General features: G+C 57.0%; 2 protein-coding genes across 2 annotated transcripts; one reads left to right on the forward strand and one right to left on the reverse strand.

Moving 5' to 3' along the window:
• Positions 1-779: 779 nt before the first annotated feature.
• Positions 780-3,994, reverse strand: PRAM1 (PML-RARA regulated adaptor molecule 1). Its single transcript, XM_074928237.1, has 7 exons — positions 3,902-3,994; positions 3,530-3,584; positions 3,154-3,247; positions 2,709-2,871; positions 2,043-2,076; positions 1,396-1,430; positions 780-916 (listed from the first exon to the last, which is right to left on the reverse strand). The coding sequence occupies exons 1-7, from the start codon at positions 3,936-3,938 to the stop codon at positions 912-914; spliced, it is 423 nt and encodes a 140-aa protein (XP_074784338.1). The 5' UTR covers positions 3,939-3,994; the 3' UTR covers positions 780-911.
• Positions 3,995-11,415: 7,421 nt separating this feature from the next.
• On the forward strand, positions 11,416-14,560 carry POLE4 (DNA polymerase epsilon 4, accessory subunit). The gene is made up of 4 exons (XM_074928030.1): positions 11,416-11,625; positions 13,345-13,429; positions 13,721-13,762; positions 14,107-14,560. The coding sequence occupies exons 1-4, from the start codon at positions 11,416-11,418 to the stop codon at positions 14,118-14,120; spliced, it is 351 nt and encodes a 116-aa protein (XP_074784131.1). The 3' UTR covers positions 14,121-14,560.
• The last annotated feature ends 81 nt before the right edge of the window (positions 14,561-14,641 follow it).

The raw sequence follows: 14,641 nt of genomic DNA on the forward strand, positions 1-14,641 counted from the left end.
ATCGGGGCCGCATGCTGCAGGCTGAGAGCAGGGATTCAGCCCCAGAACTCCCTTCCTGACACACGGTTCCTGATCCAAAAGGATCGACGTCCTGCCACCACAGGCTGCCGCAGGATTTGTGCTCCCACCGGCTGTGAGCATGCCCCCTTCCTACCCTATGTCCGAAAGGGCTTCATGAGGGCCAAGCTTGCAAAGGAAGACTGTTTCCCATTTAATCGAAAAATTTCCTGCGTCGATTTGCACAGAGTGTCAGTCCGAGGCACTGACGGATGGTGCTGACTGAACCCACAGGAATATCTACCCCAACAGAGCAGCTCTGCAGGGAAGCTGCCCCAAGGCCATGGGATGCTGCTGGGACGCCTGGTCAATAACCATTGCTGCCCACAATATTTTAGAGTATTTCTATGTCCAGTTGGATTCTGACTCAGGCCAAGAGTCTCACTGGGGCAGGAGAGCAGTACAGAAGGCAGCTAAAGGATGGGGTGTGGGGGTTTAGGGAGACCGCGCTAATCCCAGCCTGAGGATGTTCTGGGAATGGAGAAATACTAAAACTTCTCCAAGTTAAAACCTCTCTGGCCCAGAGTTTAAACCCCCCACCCACAAATAAGACCTCAAGACCCTCTCAAACCTTCGCCATAGTTTACACAGACAAAACAAAGGCACAGAGAAGACTTGACTTGAGGATCTCTTTGAACCCCCTGCCCCTGTGGGACAGGATCCCCGCAGTCCCGCAGCATGTCAAACAGCCTTGCCGCTGTTCTGGCAGGAACACGGTAGCTTTTGCAGGCTATCTCAGAGAGAGCAGAGCTCCTTCCAAAGCAGGAGTGTGGCATATATTGCTTTTCACATTTCAGCCCTTGGGGAGTTGTCTGTTGGTGCTGTCTTGTTCCTTTGGCTTTAGCATGGATCACTCAACCTGCCAGGCAGAATTAGATAAAATATTTGCTCATCAGCACAGCTAAAATACAGCTGTCTCCGCTCAGCTGCCTCTTCAGAGCCTTCTGTGAGCTGGGAAATAGAATTTGCAGCCAGGAGTGAGCAGCTGCTTGGGAAAGGGCATCCCAAGTTGTCTGGGGGATCAGGAACATCTCAAAGGACACTGAAGGGTCCCTGGGGCTGGCAGCAAGAGCAGGGATCGAGCTGAGAAGGGTTCGGGGAGTCCAAATACTTGGGAATGGAGGAACATGAGAACATGTGGGGAACTGAGGGGAAGGAAGGGATGTCCCAGAGAGAGGGAGAGGAATCACAGAGTGAGGGGAGAGAGGGAGGGTGGGGAAGGGGGCAGGAGGGGAAGGCTCTGGTGCCAGCTCGGGGACAGCTGCTGCCTGCCCCTGCCAGGGAGCAGTGCCCAGCGCTTGGTGAAGGGGCCACAGCAGTGGTTCCTTCCTCACTTACCGTAAATCTCAACGTCGTCATAGATGTCAGTGTCCCTGTGAGGAAAAAGACAGGGTGCTGTGAGCCGTCTGGTCTCCCACACCCCACCCCAGCCTGGTGCCAAGGCGAGGGCCAGCTCCTGCTGCTGCATCTGTCCCATCTCTCCTGACATGTCTACGGGCACTGGTTGTCCACCGCCCAGCCCCGTCCACCTCCGCCCAGCTTTGTGCTTTCCCTGCAGCGATGGGACCCTCTGGCACGGGGTGAGCACGGCTCTGGCCCCCTCACATTGCACGTGGATGGTGGCCTCGTCCCGGCTGCTGAGAGCCACGGACAGACCCGGCTGCACAGAGGGGCAGCGCTGGCCCGTGGTGATGTGCAGCAGCAGCACCTGAGCAGGGCCTGGGCAGGTCCCACGGGAGAGACACAGCTTGGGGGGTGCTCACAGCACCCCAGGGAGTTTCTCCCAGTATCAGAACCTCTCCTGACACCAGAAATGCCAGATTCCACTCCCAGGGTAACCAGCCGGTGTTGTGCTCATGGTCACTGCCTGGCTCGGGTATTTTTGAGTTGGCACCCAATGGCCAGGGCTGGTTTGGTGCTGGGCATTCACTGGGCAATTGCTACAGCTGGAGAGGGGAGGAAAGGGCCAGGGAAGGAATACTCACAGGTGTAGCATCACAGCCCGGGGCACATAGCCATCTGCAACAGAGAGAGGAAAAGTACGCCAGGTTGTGTTGGGAACCAGGGCACGAGCGGGGTCTCACCCCAGCACCTGCCCCTGCTCAGGACAGGCAGAGTTTAACATCTCACATGCCCAGGGAGAGCTGGGAGCAAGGAGGAGCCCGGCTCTGGGAAGCCAAGCTAGACCCTTGGGAAGAACCTGCTTGGGGCTGTACAGGGAACAAGCCTGCCAGGCTGGGTGGCAGCTGGCTGGGAAGAGCCTGATGCCCATCTCTCTGCCTGGGGCTCTGCAGCCCATTTCATCTGAGCATCCTTCCACGCAGATGTGGCTTGTGGAGCCCATGCCTACAGCAAAGCCTGATGTGCCAGGCTGGTAGCCAAGAGGCTCCGGGAACTGCCAAGGCCTGTAGCAGAGGGAGAAGACAAGCCCAGCTAACAGCAGAAATGCTGGTGCTGACTGGGAGGAAGAACAGGACGCTTGTGCAAAAGAGAAGTGGGAACATCTGAGACCCAGGGTACATGTCAGGGCTGTCTAACAGCAAGGGGATGTCTCCTGCTGTCTACTGGGGTGTGTGCACATGAAGGAATTGTTCCCAAAAGTGTGTGCTGTGATCTGCACTGCAGGCAAAGCCTCAGCCCCCCAGACTTACACCTTCTCTGGCTGTTTCGGCAGAGGATTTGTTCCTGATTTGTAAACTGAATGACATCGAGAATTTCTCCTCGTCTTAGCGGCAGGTTCTTCCCTCCACCCCTCTTCTCCGTTGCTGCGGGGTCAACCATCATCTGAGTCAGGACATTGATGCTTCCTTCGAACTGCAACACAAACAGCAGAGCTGCAGCTTGGCTGTTGCCCAGGGGAGTGTGAGCTGGGCAGCTCCAACCACTCTCCCTTCTGGGAGAAAGCAGATCCCTCTCCAGCAAATGGTCAGCGGGACTGGTCAGATCTGGGGGTGTTTCCGTGGGGAACAGGGCAGGTGTGACAGGGGTATCGGCTGGTTTCTGCAGAGCACAGCTCCTCTCTGCCACCACGTCGCACCCTTCCCGGGAGGTGAAGGGGGAGCTTAGAGGGATAAGCAGTCACTCATTGCTGCTCACCTTGAATTTCTTCTGAAACTCCCTGTCCACCTTCTCTTCCTTCTTGCATTCCTTAAGTGTCATTGGCTTCACCTTCCAGGAGACTTGGGCTTCTCTGCAGAGTCGTTGAGAGTCACAGGAAAGCTCAGCTGCCCCCCCGCTCCGCTCCCTCCCTTCCCCTTCTCCGCAGCCCGGGCTGCTGCCCCATCACATTCCTCTGCACCAGCTCAGGGGCTGCTGGGACTCTTGGGCCAGGTTTAAACCTGCCACTTGCACTCTTCACCATGGACATTTCTAACACAAGCCCAGCAGAGACCATTAAACCCCCAGCTCTGTCAAAGCAGCAGGAAGCCCTGGCCATTTTGGGACCCTTAGAAAGAGTAAAAACCCCCGTTACCTCTGTGCAGCTGCCAGCAAGGCAACCCTCTTTGAGGCTGGACCAGCACCTCCACCTGTAAAACCAAACCCCAGGAGAGGTGCTGCTGTGAGGCTGCTACAAGGTGTAGACACCCACTGAGACAGGACACAAGACTGAAACAGCAACATGAGCCTTCTCCTGGGACCAAACCCTGAGTTTGCCCCCGAGTGTGGCGGGGATCAGGGTTTCCCATGCCCATTTTACAAGGCAGCAGAGAATCCCATCACCCTCCCATGCACAGGAGGGGCAGGCTCAGTGCAGCTCTGCTGCTGCCCATGGCTCAGTGGGCATCAAGGCTCCCCGAGCTGCGGTGCTCACCCCAACCAGCACCCCAGCCCCTCCTGTACCCACCTCCTCTGGGGCAAGGATGTGCTGGCAGCCGGGACATGGTGGGCAGCAAAATGCCTTGGCCTTTCCTGATCAACCCAACGGGCTCTACGTCATCATATATCTCATCTTCATCCCTGTGTGAGGCAGACAGAGATTAGGGAGCCCTGTTGCAGCAACAGCACCGGGGCCAGGGGCAGGATCAAGGCTGCCAGGAGGAAGGTGGGCAACAGGCAGTTGGGCTGCCTGTGCATTGGCCTCAGGTCTGGGGCAGAGTGAGATGGCAGCTCTGTGCCACATGCCAACAGCTCCTCACAAGGCTCAGCAACACGGCCCAGCAGCCTGGGGTGCAGGAGGGGGGCGGTGGGGTGCAATGGCAGCAACCAGACCTGTGCGGTGATGCGGCCCGGGAGGAACAGCTGCCTGCACAAGGGGCTGCCCCATGTCGGGCTCCAGGAATAGGCAGAAGAACCCAAGGATCCTCTTGCTGTTCCTCTCATGCCCTTCCCACTGGGTCAGGACAGTCTGGAAGTCACCTAGAATAAACGTGCTGCCTCAGTCCTTACCCAGCTACACTCGGAGCATTCTGCGGGGGGAACCGTGCCGGGGCTGATGCAACGTAGCCTGGTTTCAGGTAACCTACAGCAAAAAGAGGAACGGGAGGGAGCAGTGAGAGATTATGTGATGCAACATGGCCTGGTTTCAGGTAACCTGTGGTAAAAAGAGGAACGGGAGAGAGCAGCGAGAGATTATTTCATATTTTCTCCTCAACTCTCACTCACCCTGAGGTCAGAACCACCCTGGGCTAGATTTAGTGCAGAGGGATGCGGGGAGATAAAACCGATTGCTCATCTGAATCTAGTGAAGAATTTTTACTCCATGTCCCACCCGGGGATTTTCTTCTCCCCCAGCACACTGGGGCATGGCACACCAGGGAGCTCACTGGGGAGCTTTAATAGATACTTTTCTCTTCTTACATCCCTAATGTTGCTTCCTCCCTGGACCAGTGGTGAAAGGGGAGGGGAAGAGGCCAAAACAATTATTTTGAATGTGGTGAAAACTCTAAACTCCAGATCTGTACCAGCATCAGGACAAGTCCTGGATATCTCCATGTGCTTAGGAGCATCATCAGCCAGAACATGCTGTTGCACCTGGTACAGTCACCAGAATACCAACATCCCTGCTCAGATCCCATTATTTTTATCACCAGCCTGGTCACCAAACCAACCAACTGGCATGAAGATCCATGGTACAACATTGCAGCTTTGCTGGGTTATTGTACCAAGTAATGCACAATCATATACCAGGCCCTAAAAATTGTAAGATTGCCCTAAAAATTAACAAAAATAACCAAATCAGGGTATTCAAACTTGCTTCAGTACCCATGAGACAAATAAATACTTGAAAACCTGTGGCTTGCAGGACACATGGAGAGCAGATCATGCCCTCCTCTGCCAGGGCCACTCAGCCCAGGGCCAGGGCTGGTGTCAGTGGGTGAGCATCTCCCAGCATGGCTGGGCCTGAGAAAGGCCTCTGGGAGCTAACACAAAATAACCTCTTATAACATAAACCAGCTAGGTTTTGCAGTTCTCATAAGGAACAGAAGAGAGTCTCTACTCTCACGGTTGCCCTCTACCCCGTGTCTGTGGCATGAGCCATCCTTTAAACAGGGCAGTGAACAAGAACTTAGAGGAGTTGAGCAAGAAACTGAATTTGACACAGGTTTCATCACCCAGAGTGTGGATTAGCAGAGTGGCAGCTATCAGAAACCAGCAAATCTGCCTAGATCTGGAAGGCCACTGTGAAGTGTGGCAGGGCTCGTGCTGAACAGAACATCGTGCCCAAGAGGCACCAAGCCCTGCATCCCACGGACAGTCAGTGAGGAGGGCACCAAGGCAGCACCGTGGCCCCTGTGACCACAGCTCGGGCTGTGCCTGGGATGGCTCAGAGGCTCCCTCAGGCTTGGAGGAGGCTGGTGTGGCTGGCAATGTGCTGCCAGCTTCAGAGAGCCTCTGTCTCGTGGCCAAAGGGTGTGTAAGTGCTTCTTGCCCATGGGGTGGAGACCAGCTCTGCTTCCCACCAGCCAGGCTTGTCTGCTCTTACAGCCACACAAGGGTGGACTGGTTGGAAGGGACCTCTGGAGTCTCTCATCCGGCCTCCTGCTCAGAGCAGAGCTGGCCTCAGAACTAGAGCGGGTTGTTTAGGGCCTCATCCAGGTGACAAATTAATATCTCCAAGGATGGAGATACTCATCTCCCTGGTGCTGGCAGCAGGGCTGCACTGCTCTCACAGGAAGGAGACCTCTCCTAATATCTAACTGGAACTTCCCCTACTACAGCTCACGCCTGTTGCCTCCAGTCCCGCTCCCGGCCACTTCTGGGAGGAGTGAGTCTTCTCTTCCCGTTAGGTAGCTGTGGGCAGTGAGAGGACCTCCCCTTCACCCTCTCTCCTGGCTAAACAAACCTGGGTCTCAGCCTCTCTTTCCCCACATGCTCCAACCCCCAAACATCTTAGTGCCCTGCACTGGGCTCACTCCAGTTTGTCAACATCTCTCATGTTATTTAATCCAACCCTACTCCCTGCAAGCAGCCCAGAGCCTGATACCTGTTCCCGGCCAGGAACAAGGCACTTAGGCCCCTTCGTTTCTTCAGCTGCTGTTCTCTCTCATTCCTTCCCACATGCCATGCCTATAGAAGCCCCTTTCTCACTACTAGCCCCTGCCTCTCCATTGGCCCCCTCAATATTTCCATCTCCCAGGAACTCCAGACTCTAACTGGGGATCCTGAACGAGTGGCATCCTCCTCTGGGGGACTTGTAGGTGCCTGGCCGTACCCAGCTGAGTGCTCCTTGGCGGCTCCATGGCAGGATGGACAGGCGTCCCAGGACATGCAGCTGCACGGAACTTCTCCAGATCCACAACAGGAGGGCGCCTGGGCTTGGCTGGCCTCACTCCCAGCACCTTGCTGTGAGGCAAAGGCTTCCTCCGAGGTGGAGCTGGGTGCCCTGTCCCACGGGGACTCCCCACAGTGTCCAGGGAGGCTGCCCGAGCCGTGGCAGTAACTGCTGGAGCACCCTTGTCTTTGATGAGTGATCGTGTCTGCGGGGCTGAGTTTCTCTGGGGGGGACTGGAGGTGGCTCCCACCTCCTTGTTCAACACGTCTCCTCCTCCTGGCCTTGCAGGGGCTGGGTGGATGCTGGTGTCTTGAACAATCCCCTTCTTCAATCGCAGCATCCATCCTGGGGTCTCACCGACAGGATGGCGAGGGAAATGCCGTCCCACACTCTGACCTTTCCTGTGAGACGGAGAAGCCCTGCTGAAGTCCACCCTCCTGGCCTGGGGGGGCTCTGGAGGCGGCTCGCCCTTGGAGCCTGGTGTGGGGGTCTGTCCCGGCTCCGTTGCAGGGGATGCTGCAGAGCAACTCTCTGGCCAGCCGCCCACTTCAGGAGGGTCTTTCCTGTTCCCTTGGAGCTTTGCCCGCAGGTGCCTCACCACGGCCTCTTTCCCCTCCAGATGTGTCTGTGACCATTAAGAAAAGTTCCAGTTAAAACACCATGGAGGAAAATGAATCCAAGCCCCCCCTGGGAAACACAGTACTTCTTCAACATGGCCTGACACTAAGTCTCCTCCGTGAAACATGGTCTTTGATCAAAGCGGTCCTGGAATGTGTCTGAGAAACACTGGGCTGTACCAGACTGGGAACAAGTCCCACCATTGTAAGGACATCCAGGAGGTGTTTCATGGAGTCTTTCGGTCTGATCTACCCTTTGTCCACTACCAGGGACCATCAAAACAGAAGGACTGGGTGGGGTATTATGCCCTACTAGTAGCAAAGCTCCTGAGGGCAGAATTTGAGATCTAGAGATTGCCCAGGGCTCAGATGAGAGCAACCTGCCTTGCCCTGGTCCTAGTTCCCATGAAGTCCGTGGTGAACCTGGGGCAGTAGGACAGGAGTTGGTGGGGGAGACCCCCCAGAGCCATCAGCATCCCTCCCTGGAGGAAAACCCAGGACAGCGCGGCTGAGCCTCACCCTGCCAAAGCCCGCGTGCAAAGAAGGCGGCGAAGGGGCGGCAGACCTGCCCTACTTTTCTGACCAGAGTGTTTCCTGTGTGGCTCACACTGTGAACTGGGACATACTGGCCCCAGTGCAAAGTTGCCCCTGGCTTCCTGAATGACCAAAAAGCACCTTTTATCTGAAGCCTCCAGAGAAAGGCTGCCAGGGGGAGGCTGAATGACTTTTGGAAGAAGAATGTGAGGTTTAAGGTATGGCACAACGCTCAGGTGGGATGGGGTTACATTTTTCCTAAATTCTCAGATGGAATTTATGGGAGGGATCATCTTACCCTCCCCCATCTTTCTCCCACCCCCTCATCCCTGGACCGCAGTGTCCCTCTGCACCAGAGCTGGCTGCTCCCTTGCCTTTGGCAAGCCATAGGCTTCAATTTTGAAGTTCTCATCCCTCTGGGATTTCAGTTTGGGTTTGTGCTTGCATAATTTTTTTCTTTCACAACCGAAGGGCTAGTATGCAAAGAACCTAGTGCAATATTTCTAGACATAAGTGCTCAAATGTATATATACCTAAATAAGTGCAAGTTCCCTTCACATACCCAGGCAGTCACCACAACTTCCCTGGTAAATGCTGCACATGGAGCACTGTGAGCATAGCCTGTGGTAAAGCAGCACAAATTCGCTGTTTCCTGCGCACAAGGAAGTGAGGCTTTCACCCAAACTAGTGAAAAAGCACAACGTTTTCCAGATTCCCAAATATGCTGCTGGGATTTTGGGCACCTGAATGATTCAGAGGTTTGTAACCATCAATTTTGGAACCGTTCCATGAGCTGGGACTTGCACAGAGCCCTCGAGTGTACCTGTGGGTTACAGCACTGCTGTCACCACGATCAATTCCAGCTTTTTCAATATATTTTGCACCGGTGGGTGCTCTCCTAGACTCAGTGGCATGTTGTGGCCTCCTCCTCTTTCATAGATGTTTATACCCAGCCCATCACCCAGCAAATCTTGCACTGAGCCCAGGAACGGGTCAGAGATCTTTGGAGCTCCAACCAGCTCAGACATACAGGAGGACTGTCTTCCAGGAGGAGTGAGGGTCTCAGCAGGATCCAGCCCCTCGCAAGGACACTGCCCAAGCCCTTCCAAGCAGGAGACACGGCTCTGCTCCCTGCACCCTGTCCCCAGGTCGAGCACAGCCCAGGTCTGGTTCTTACTCACCATTTCGATCAGCAGATGCTTTCCTGCGTGCTCACCTCCTTTCTCCTCACCAGAGGCATCCAAGCAGGAGGACTCGCACAAGGTGAGCCTCTCCAAAGTCCCCCTACCCTGAAACCAGAAACTCTTTCCTAACGGTTGGTGAGAAGCTGAGTGCAATGCCAGGAAGTCGCTGTAGCCTGACCATGAAATAGCACGAGGAGGAGGAGGCGGAGGAAGAGGAGGAGGAGGAGCAGCTCTCAGTGCACTCTCAGCTTGGACTCTGTTGCTGTTGGGAAGCTTGAAGCCCACCCAGTCCTGATGCTCATAAGTCTCATCCAGTAAAGAGTCTGGGATTCAGGGAGTGACTCTGGGATCTGAGGGACGGGCTGCCGTGAGGACCGGGAGGGCAGGTCACGTTCTTATCTGACAGTGGCCAACGTGAACCCGCTGCAGCTCAGGTCTTCAGAGCCCACAGGACCTGCCGAGGGTGGAGGCGATTTGTGGGAGGTGGCATGGCTGAGCTCTGCAGGAGCGTGGGAAGGCCGGGGAGAGGGGTATGGCTTCCAGAGTATCCAAAACTGGGACATTTGGTCTGTTGAAGAGCTGACCTCCACCGGGAAGGGCAGGGTGGTGCTGAGTTGGGCCATCTCTGTGTTGAAACACACCCCCCCACCCCCAGTTTCACTGTTTATTGCCTCAGGCACAGGAAAGGTCTGAGAGGTTGAGTCAAGCCCCGTGGCAGGGATACTCTGGTGAGCTGTGGGCTGGCACTGACATCTCTGCCCCAGGACAGTGTGTCCCTCCAGCCCTTCGGTACAATGTCACAGAATCCCAGAATCATTCAGGTTGGAAAAGCCCCTCGGGATCATCGAGTCCAACCCTCAGCCCGACTCTACAAAGTTCTCCCCTACCCCACATCCCCCACAGCTCATCCCAACGGCCCTTAAACCCCCCCAGGGATGGGGACTCCCCCCTCCCTGGGCAGCCTGTTCCACTCTCCGACCACTCTTGCTGGGAAACATTTTCTCCTCCTGCCCAGCCTGACCCTCCCCTGTGGCAGTTTCCAGCCGTTCCCTCTTGTCCTGTCCCTGATCCCCTGGGAGCAGAGCCCAGCCCCAGCCTCTCTGCAATGTCCTGTCAGGAGCTGCAGAGAGGGATGAGGGCTCCCCTCAGCCTCCTCCTCCTCACACTGAACACTCCCAGCTCCTTCCCTGGCTCCTCACAGGATTTATTCTCCAGCCCTTCCCCAGCCTCGTTGCCCTCCTCTGCCCTCGCTCCAGCCCCTCGAGATCTCTCTCGGATTGAGGTGCCCAAACCTGGACACAACCCTCCAGGTGTGGCCTCACCAGTGCAGAGCACAGGGGCACTGTCACCTCCCTGCTCCTGCTGGTCACACTGTTTCTAATCCAAGCCAGGAGGCCGTTGGCTTTCTTGGTCACCCGGGCACGCTGCTGGCTCCTGTTCAGCTGCTTGTCAGGGAGAACCCCCAGATCCTTCTCTCCCAGACGGCTCCAGCCACATCTCCCCGAGCCTGTAGCCATGCAGGGGGTGGTTGTGGCCCAAGTGCAGGCCCTGGCACTTGGCCTTGTTGCCGTTGGCCACCGACTCCATCTATCTCCGCCCTGGCAGCGCTGCCGGCAGCGGGTGCTGCCAGCGGATGGTGTTAAGGGTACGACAGGGCGACGAGGCTGGGACAGGCACGTGTTGGCTACGGGTGGCACCCGCAGGGTCCTGCAGAGGGCGGTGGGTGCCCAAGGCGGGCACTGGAGGGCTGGATCCCACCAGCTGGAGGTGGGATGGGGAGGGGGGAGCCGGGACGTCCCGCCCTGGACCCACGGGGAGGCAATGTGGGGGCACAGGGTGGTGACAGCCACCCCCTCGCTGAGGGGGGTCCCTGTTGCCGCCGGCTCCGCTGCTCCAGCGCCACGGGGGGGGCAGAGCCCTCTTCGGAGGGAAGAGGGGGGCGAAGGGCCGCGTTTGGGCGATAGAGGTGACGGGGAGGCCCCCGGGGGAGGGCGAGGACAGGGGTGATGGGGAGCTGGTGTCTGGGGCTCCGGGGCGGCAGAAGGGCGCTGTTTAGGGGCTGAGGGTGACGGGAAGCTCAGGGGCCGGGTGTGGGGGTTTGGGGGGATGAAGGGCCGTGCCTGGCGCCGGCGGGGAGGTCCACGGCCCGTGTCGTGGGGACGGGGAGGCTGAGCCCGCCCGGCTCCGCCGCACAACGGCTCGGCGGGCCCCTCCGGGCGGAGCCTCGCAGCGACCCGCGGGGCCGGGCCCTCCCCCGCTCGCCCTTCCCGGCCCCCCCGCGGCCCCGCGCAGGCGCGGCCCTCGGCGCGGGATGGCGGCGGCGGCGGGGGCCGTGCCGGGGCCGGTGGCGGGCGCGGAGGCAGCGGGGCCGGGGGAGGAGGCGGCGGGAGCGGGGCCGCCGGGGCCGGGGCCGGCCCGCCTGGCGCGGCTGCCGCTGGCGCGGGTGAAGGCGCTGGTGAAGGCGGACCCGGACGTCAGCCTGGCCAGCCAGGAGGCCGTCTTCGTGCTGGCGCGGGCCACGGTGAGGGGCGGCGGCGGCCGGTTGGCGCGGGAGGCCCGGCGGCCAGTGCGGGGCCCGGCGGCGGCTGCCGCGGCTTGGGAGGCCGCTCCCCCCCGCCCCGGGCTGGTGCTGCGGGGCCGGGGCCGGGCCCCACGCGGAGGGAGCGGGCTGGGCCCCGCCGGGCCGCCGCTGGAGGCCCCGGGCGCTGCGCTCGGCGTCTGCGGGATGCGGAGCCGCTCGCTTGGCTTCTTCTAAGAGTTTCTTCGGGTTTTTTTAATTTTTTCTGTGCGTGTGAGGGGTTTCCTCTCCCGGTCGACGCCCTGTCAGGTCACGGGCAGAGCCGCCGCCGCGGCCAGCGAGGGGAGCAGCGGGGCGGGTGCCGGCGGTGCGGGGCTGGAAGCTGGGGGAGCCGCGGGCGAAGCCGGTTGAGCTGCGCCGGCATCGGCCCCTCTCCCGGCGGCGGGGGACGGGCCCCGGGGCGGGGCGGCCGCGACTCCGGGCTCGGCTCCTCCCGCGGCAGCTCAGCCTGGGCCTTGGGCCGCCGGAGGCTTCAGCGCCCGCTGCGGTGGGTGTCCCGCTCACGCGAGTTGAGGGTTTGCGGTGTGGAAATCAGAGCTTCCCAATCCTTTGGAAAGCGTCTCCCGTTGCACCGGCGAGGTGCGTTTGGTGGCTTCGGCATCGTGTGTACCGGCTAGTGATGAGTCCCTGGCTTGTACCGGCACTGGCGTGGCCAGCAGGTACAGGGAAGGGATCTGAGCCCTGGGCTCGGCACTGCTGAGGCCGCCCCTCGATGAGTGGGTTCAGTTTTGGGCCCCTCACCCCAAAAAGGCCATTGAATGACTCGAGCGCGTCCAGAGAAGGGCAACGGAGCTGGGGCAGGGTCTGGAGCACAGGTCTGCTGGGGAGCGGCTGGGGGAACTGGGGGGGTTCCGTCTGGAGAAGAGGAGGCTGAGGGGAGACCTCCTGGCCCTCTGCAACTCCCTGCCAGGAGGGGGCAGAGAGGGGGGATGAGTCTCTGGAGCCAAGGCCCCAGCGCCAGGCCCCGAGGGAATGGCCTCAAGCTGCCCAGGGCAGGGTCAGGCTGGCTCTGAGGAAGGATTTCTGTGCAGAAGGGGCTGTTGGGCGTTGGAATGGGCTGCCCAGGGCAGGGGGGGAGTCCCCGGGATCCCTGGGGGGGTTGAAGAGTCGGGCTGAGCCAGCACTGAGGGATCTGGGGGAGTTGGGAACGGTCAGGGTGGGGTTAACGGTTGGACTGGAGGATCTTAAAGGGCTTTTCCAACCAAGATGATTCAGTGATTCTGTCTGGAGGGATCCACAGTCAGGCTCTGGGCTGGGGCCCGGTGACTCCTCGACCCATGGCTGGGCCCTGTGTGCCACAGCAGAGGTGTCGGCTGGGTGGCACACGAGGGCAGTCGTGCTTGACCCTCTTCATCTGCTGGGCATAGGGCACCTTTCCTCCTTCAGAAGGTGCCCTGCAAGCAGTTGGTGTGTAACTGCTCTCCCAGACGTGTTCAGAGCAGCCTCCTCTTCCCAGTGGACCGTTGCCTCCTCTCCTCCCTTGTCACCCCTCATGTGCATCACTGTTCAGCAATTCCATGTGTTATTTTCAGAGCTATTTATTGAAAAGGGGAAATTTTAAGATGGAGATTCTGGTTTCTTCCTGAGGTCTTGTAGGACCTTTGGTTTCTTCTCGTCCCTCTCTCATCTCCTGGGTGAAACTGTTTTGTTTTTGTGTTGCAGGAGTTGTTTGTTGAAACCATAGCCAAAGATGCTTATGTGTATGCTCAACAAGGAAAAAGGAAAACTCTGCAGAGAAAAGACCTGGGTACGAGAGCATATTCTGTACTATCCTTACCAAAGACTTACTAGGGTGGAGGGTTTTTTCACCTTTCCCAGTGTGATGAAGTAATCATACGTGCTGCTTTTTCTTTGAAGATGGGAGAGAAAAACTTCTACCAAATATTACAGTAATAATTTCACACACCAGCTCCAAAAAAAGCAAACCTCCTTGAAATTGGTCACTGTACTGTGATGTAATCTCAGATGCTGCTGTTTGAAGCAGATGCAAATACGGAGTTGGTTTATCTATGTTAATTGCTTTCAATTTGCTTTGCAGATAATGCCATTGAAGCTATTGATGAATTTGCTTTTTTGGAAGGTGAGTTTCTACTTGATTTCACTTGGTTTCAGTATTTTGTGTAATCTCCTTCTTGAGAGAGAAAGAATTTAATCATTTGCAGAGTCCTCTGTTTCCTCATCTTTAATAATTAATAGTGTAACTTGTTATGCCTGTCTCTGAGAAGGGAAACACAAATTAAGTGCACCCTGAGACAAGTTACAGTACTTTTTAGCTAGATTTCGTTTTACTTGTGTGTGCTTTGCTTAAACTTTAAAAAGTTACTGCCTGTTCCTTTGGCAGCTTGTAAATAAGTCTATTTGTTCACATAACTGCATTTCTCATTCCTGACACTACAGTTTTGGGGTTGTTTTTTTCATTTTTAGGTACTTTGGACTGAGCTGGACAGAGGTGGAGCTCTCTGGAGAAAGAGACTGCAGAGATGGACATGGGATGGAAAACGGGACGTTGAGAGTTTGAAAATAATTCCTAGAACTGAGACACTGAAATGGCAACCATAATATTTTGTATAAAGTTTAAGTTGTTGTAAGTTCTTTATTTAAAAATGCATATTTTTTCATAAATATTTTGTATGTTACTTAACTGTGCCCTGCTGCCTCTCTGCAAGCTGCTCTCCAGCTTTGGCACACTGACAGCAGTTGCTCGGAGCAGTGGTTCCTGCCTCTCCAGGTGCTCAGCAGCACCTCAGAGCTGTGACTGGAGAGTGGCTCAGCTCAGCTGCCTGGGCATGGTGAATTTTTTTTATGGAAATGTAGTTTTCTTTGTATATGTTTGTTTCTTGGCCAAACACAATTAAATTTTTTTTTTTTTTTTTGTTGAGCACCTGTCCTGATGTCTTCTCTGTGCTGTAGCACTGTGGTAAATGGCCCTGTTCAGGAGGGATGCCTCTGATGGCATTTT

Source organism: Athene noctua, chromosome 27 (assembly GCF_965140245.1).
Source record: "Athene noctua chromosome 27, bAthNoc1.hap1.1, whole genome shotgun sequence".
Classification (NCBI taxonomy): domain Eukaryota; kingdom Metazoa; phylum Chordata; class Aves; order Strigiformes; family Strigidae; genus Athene; species Athene noctua.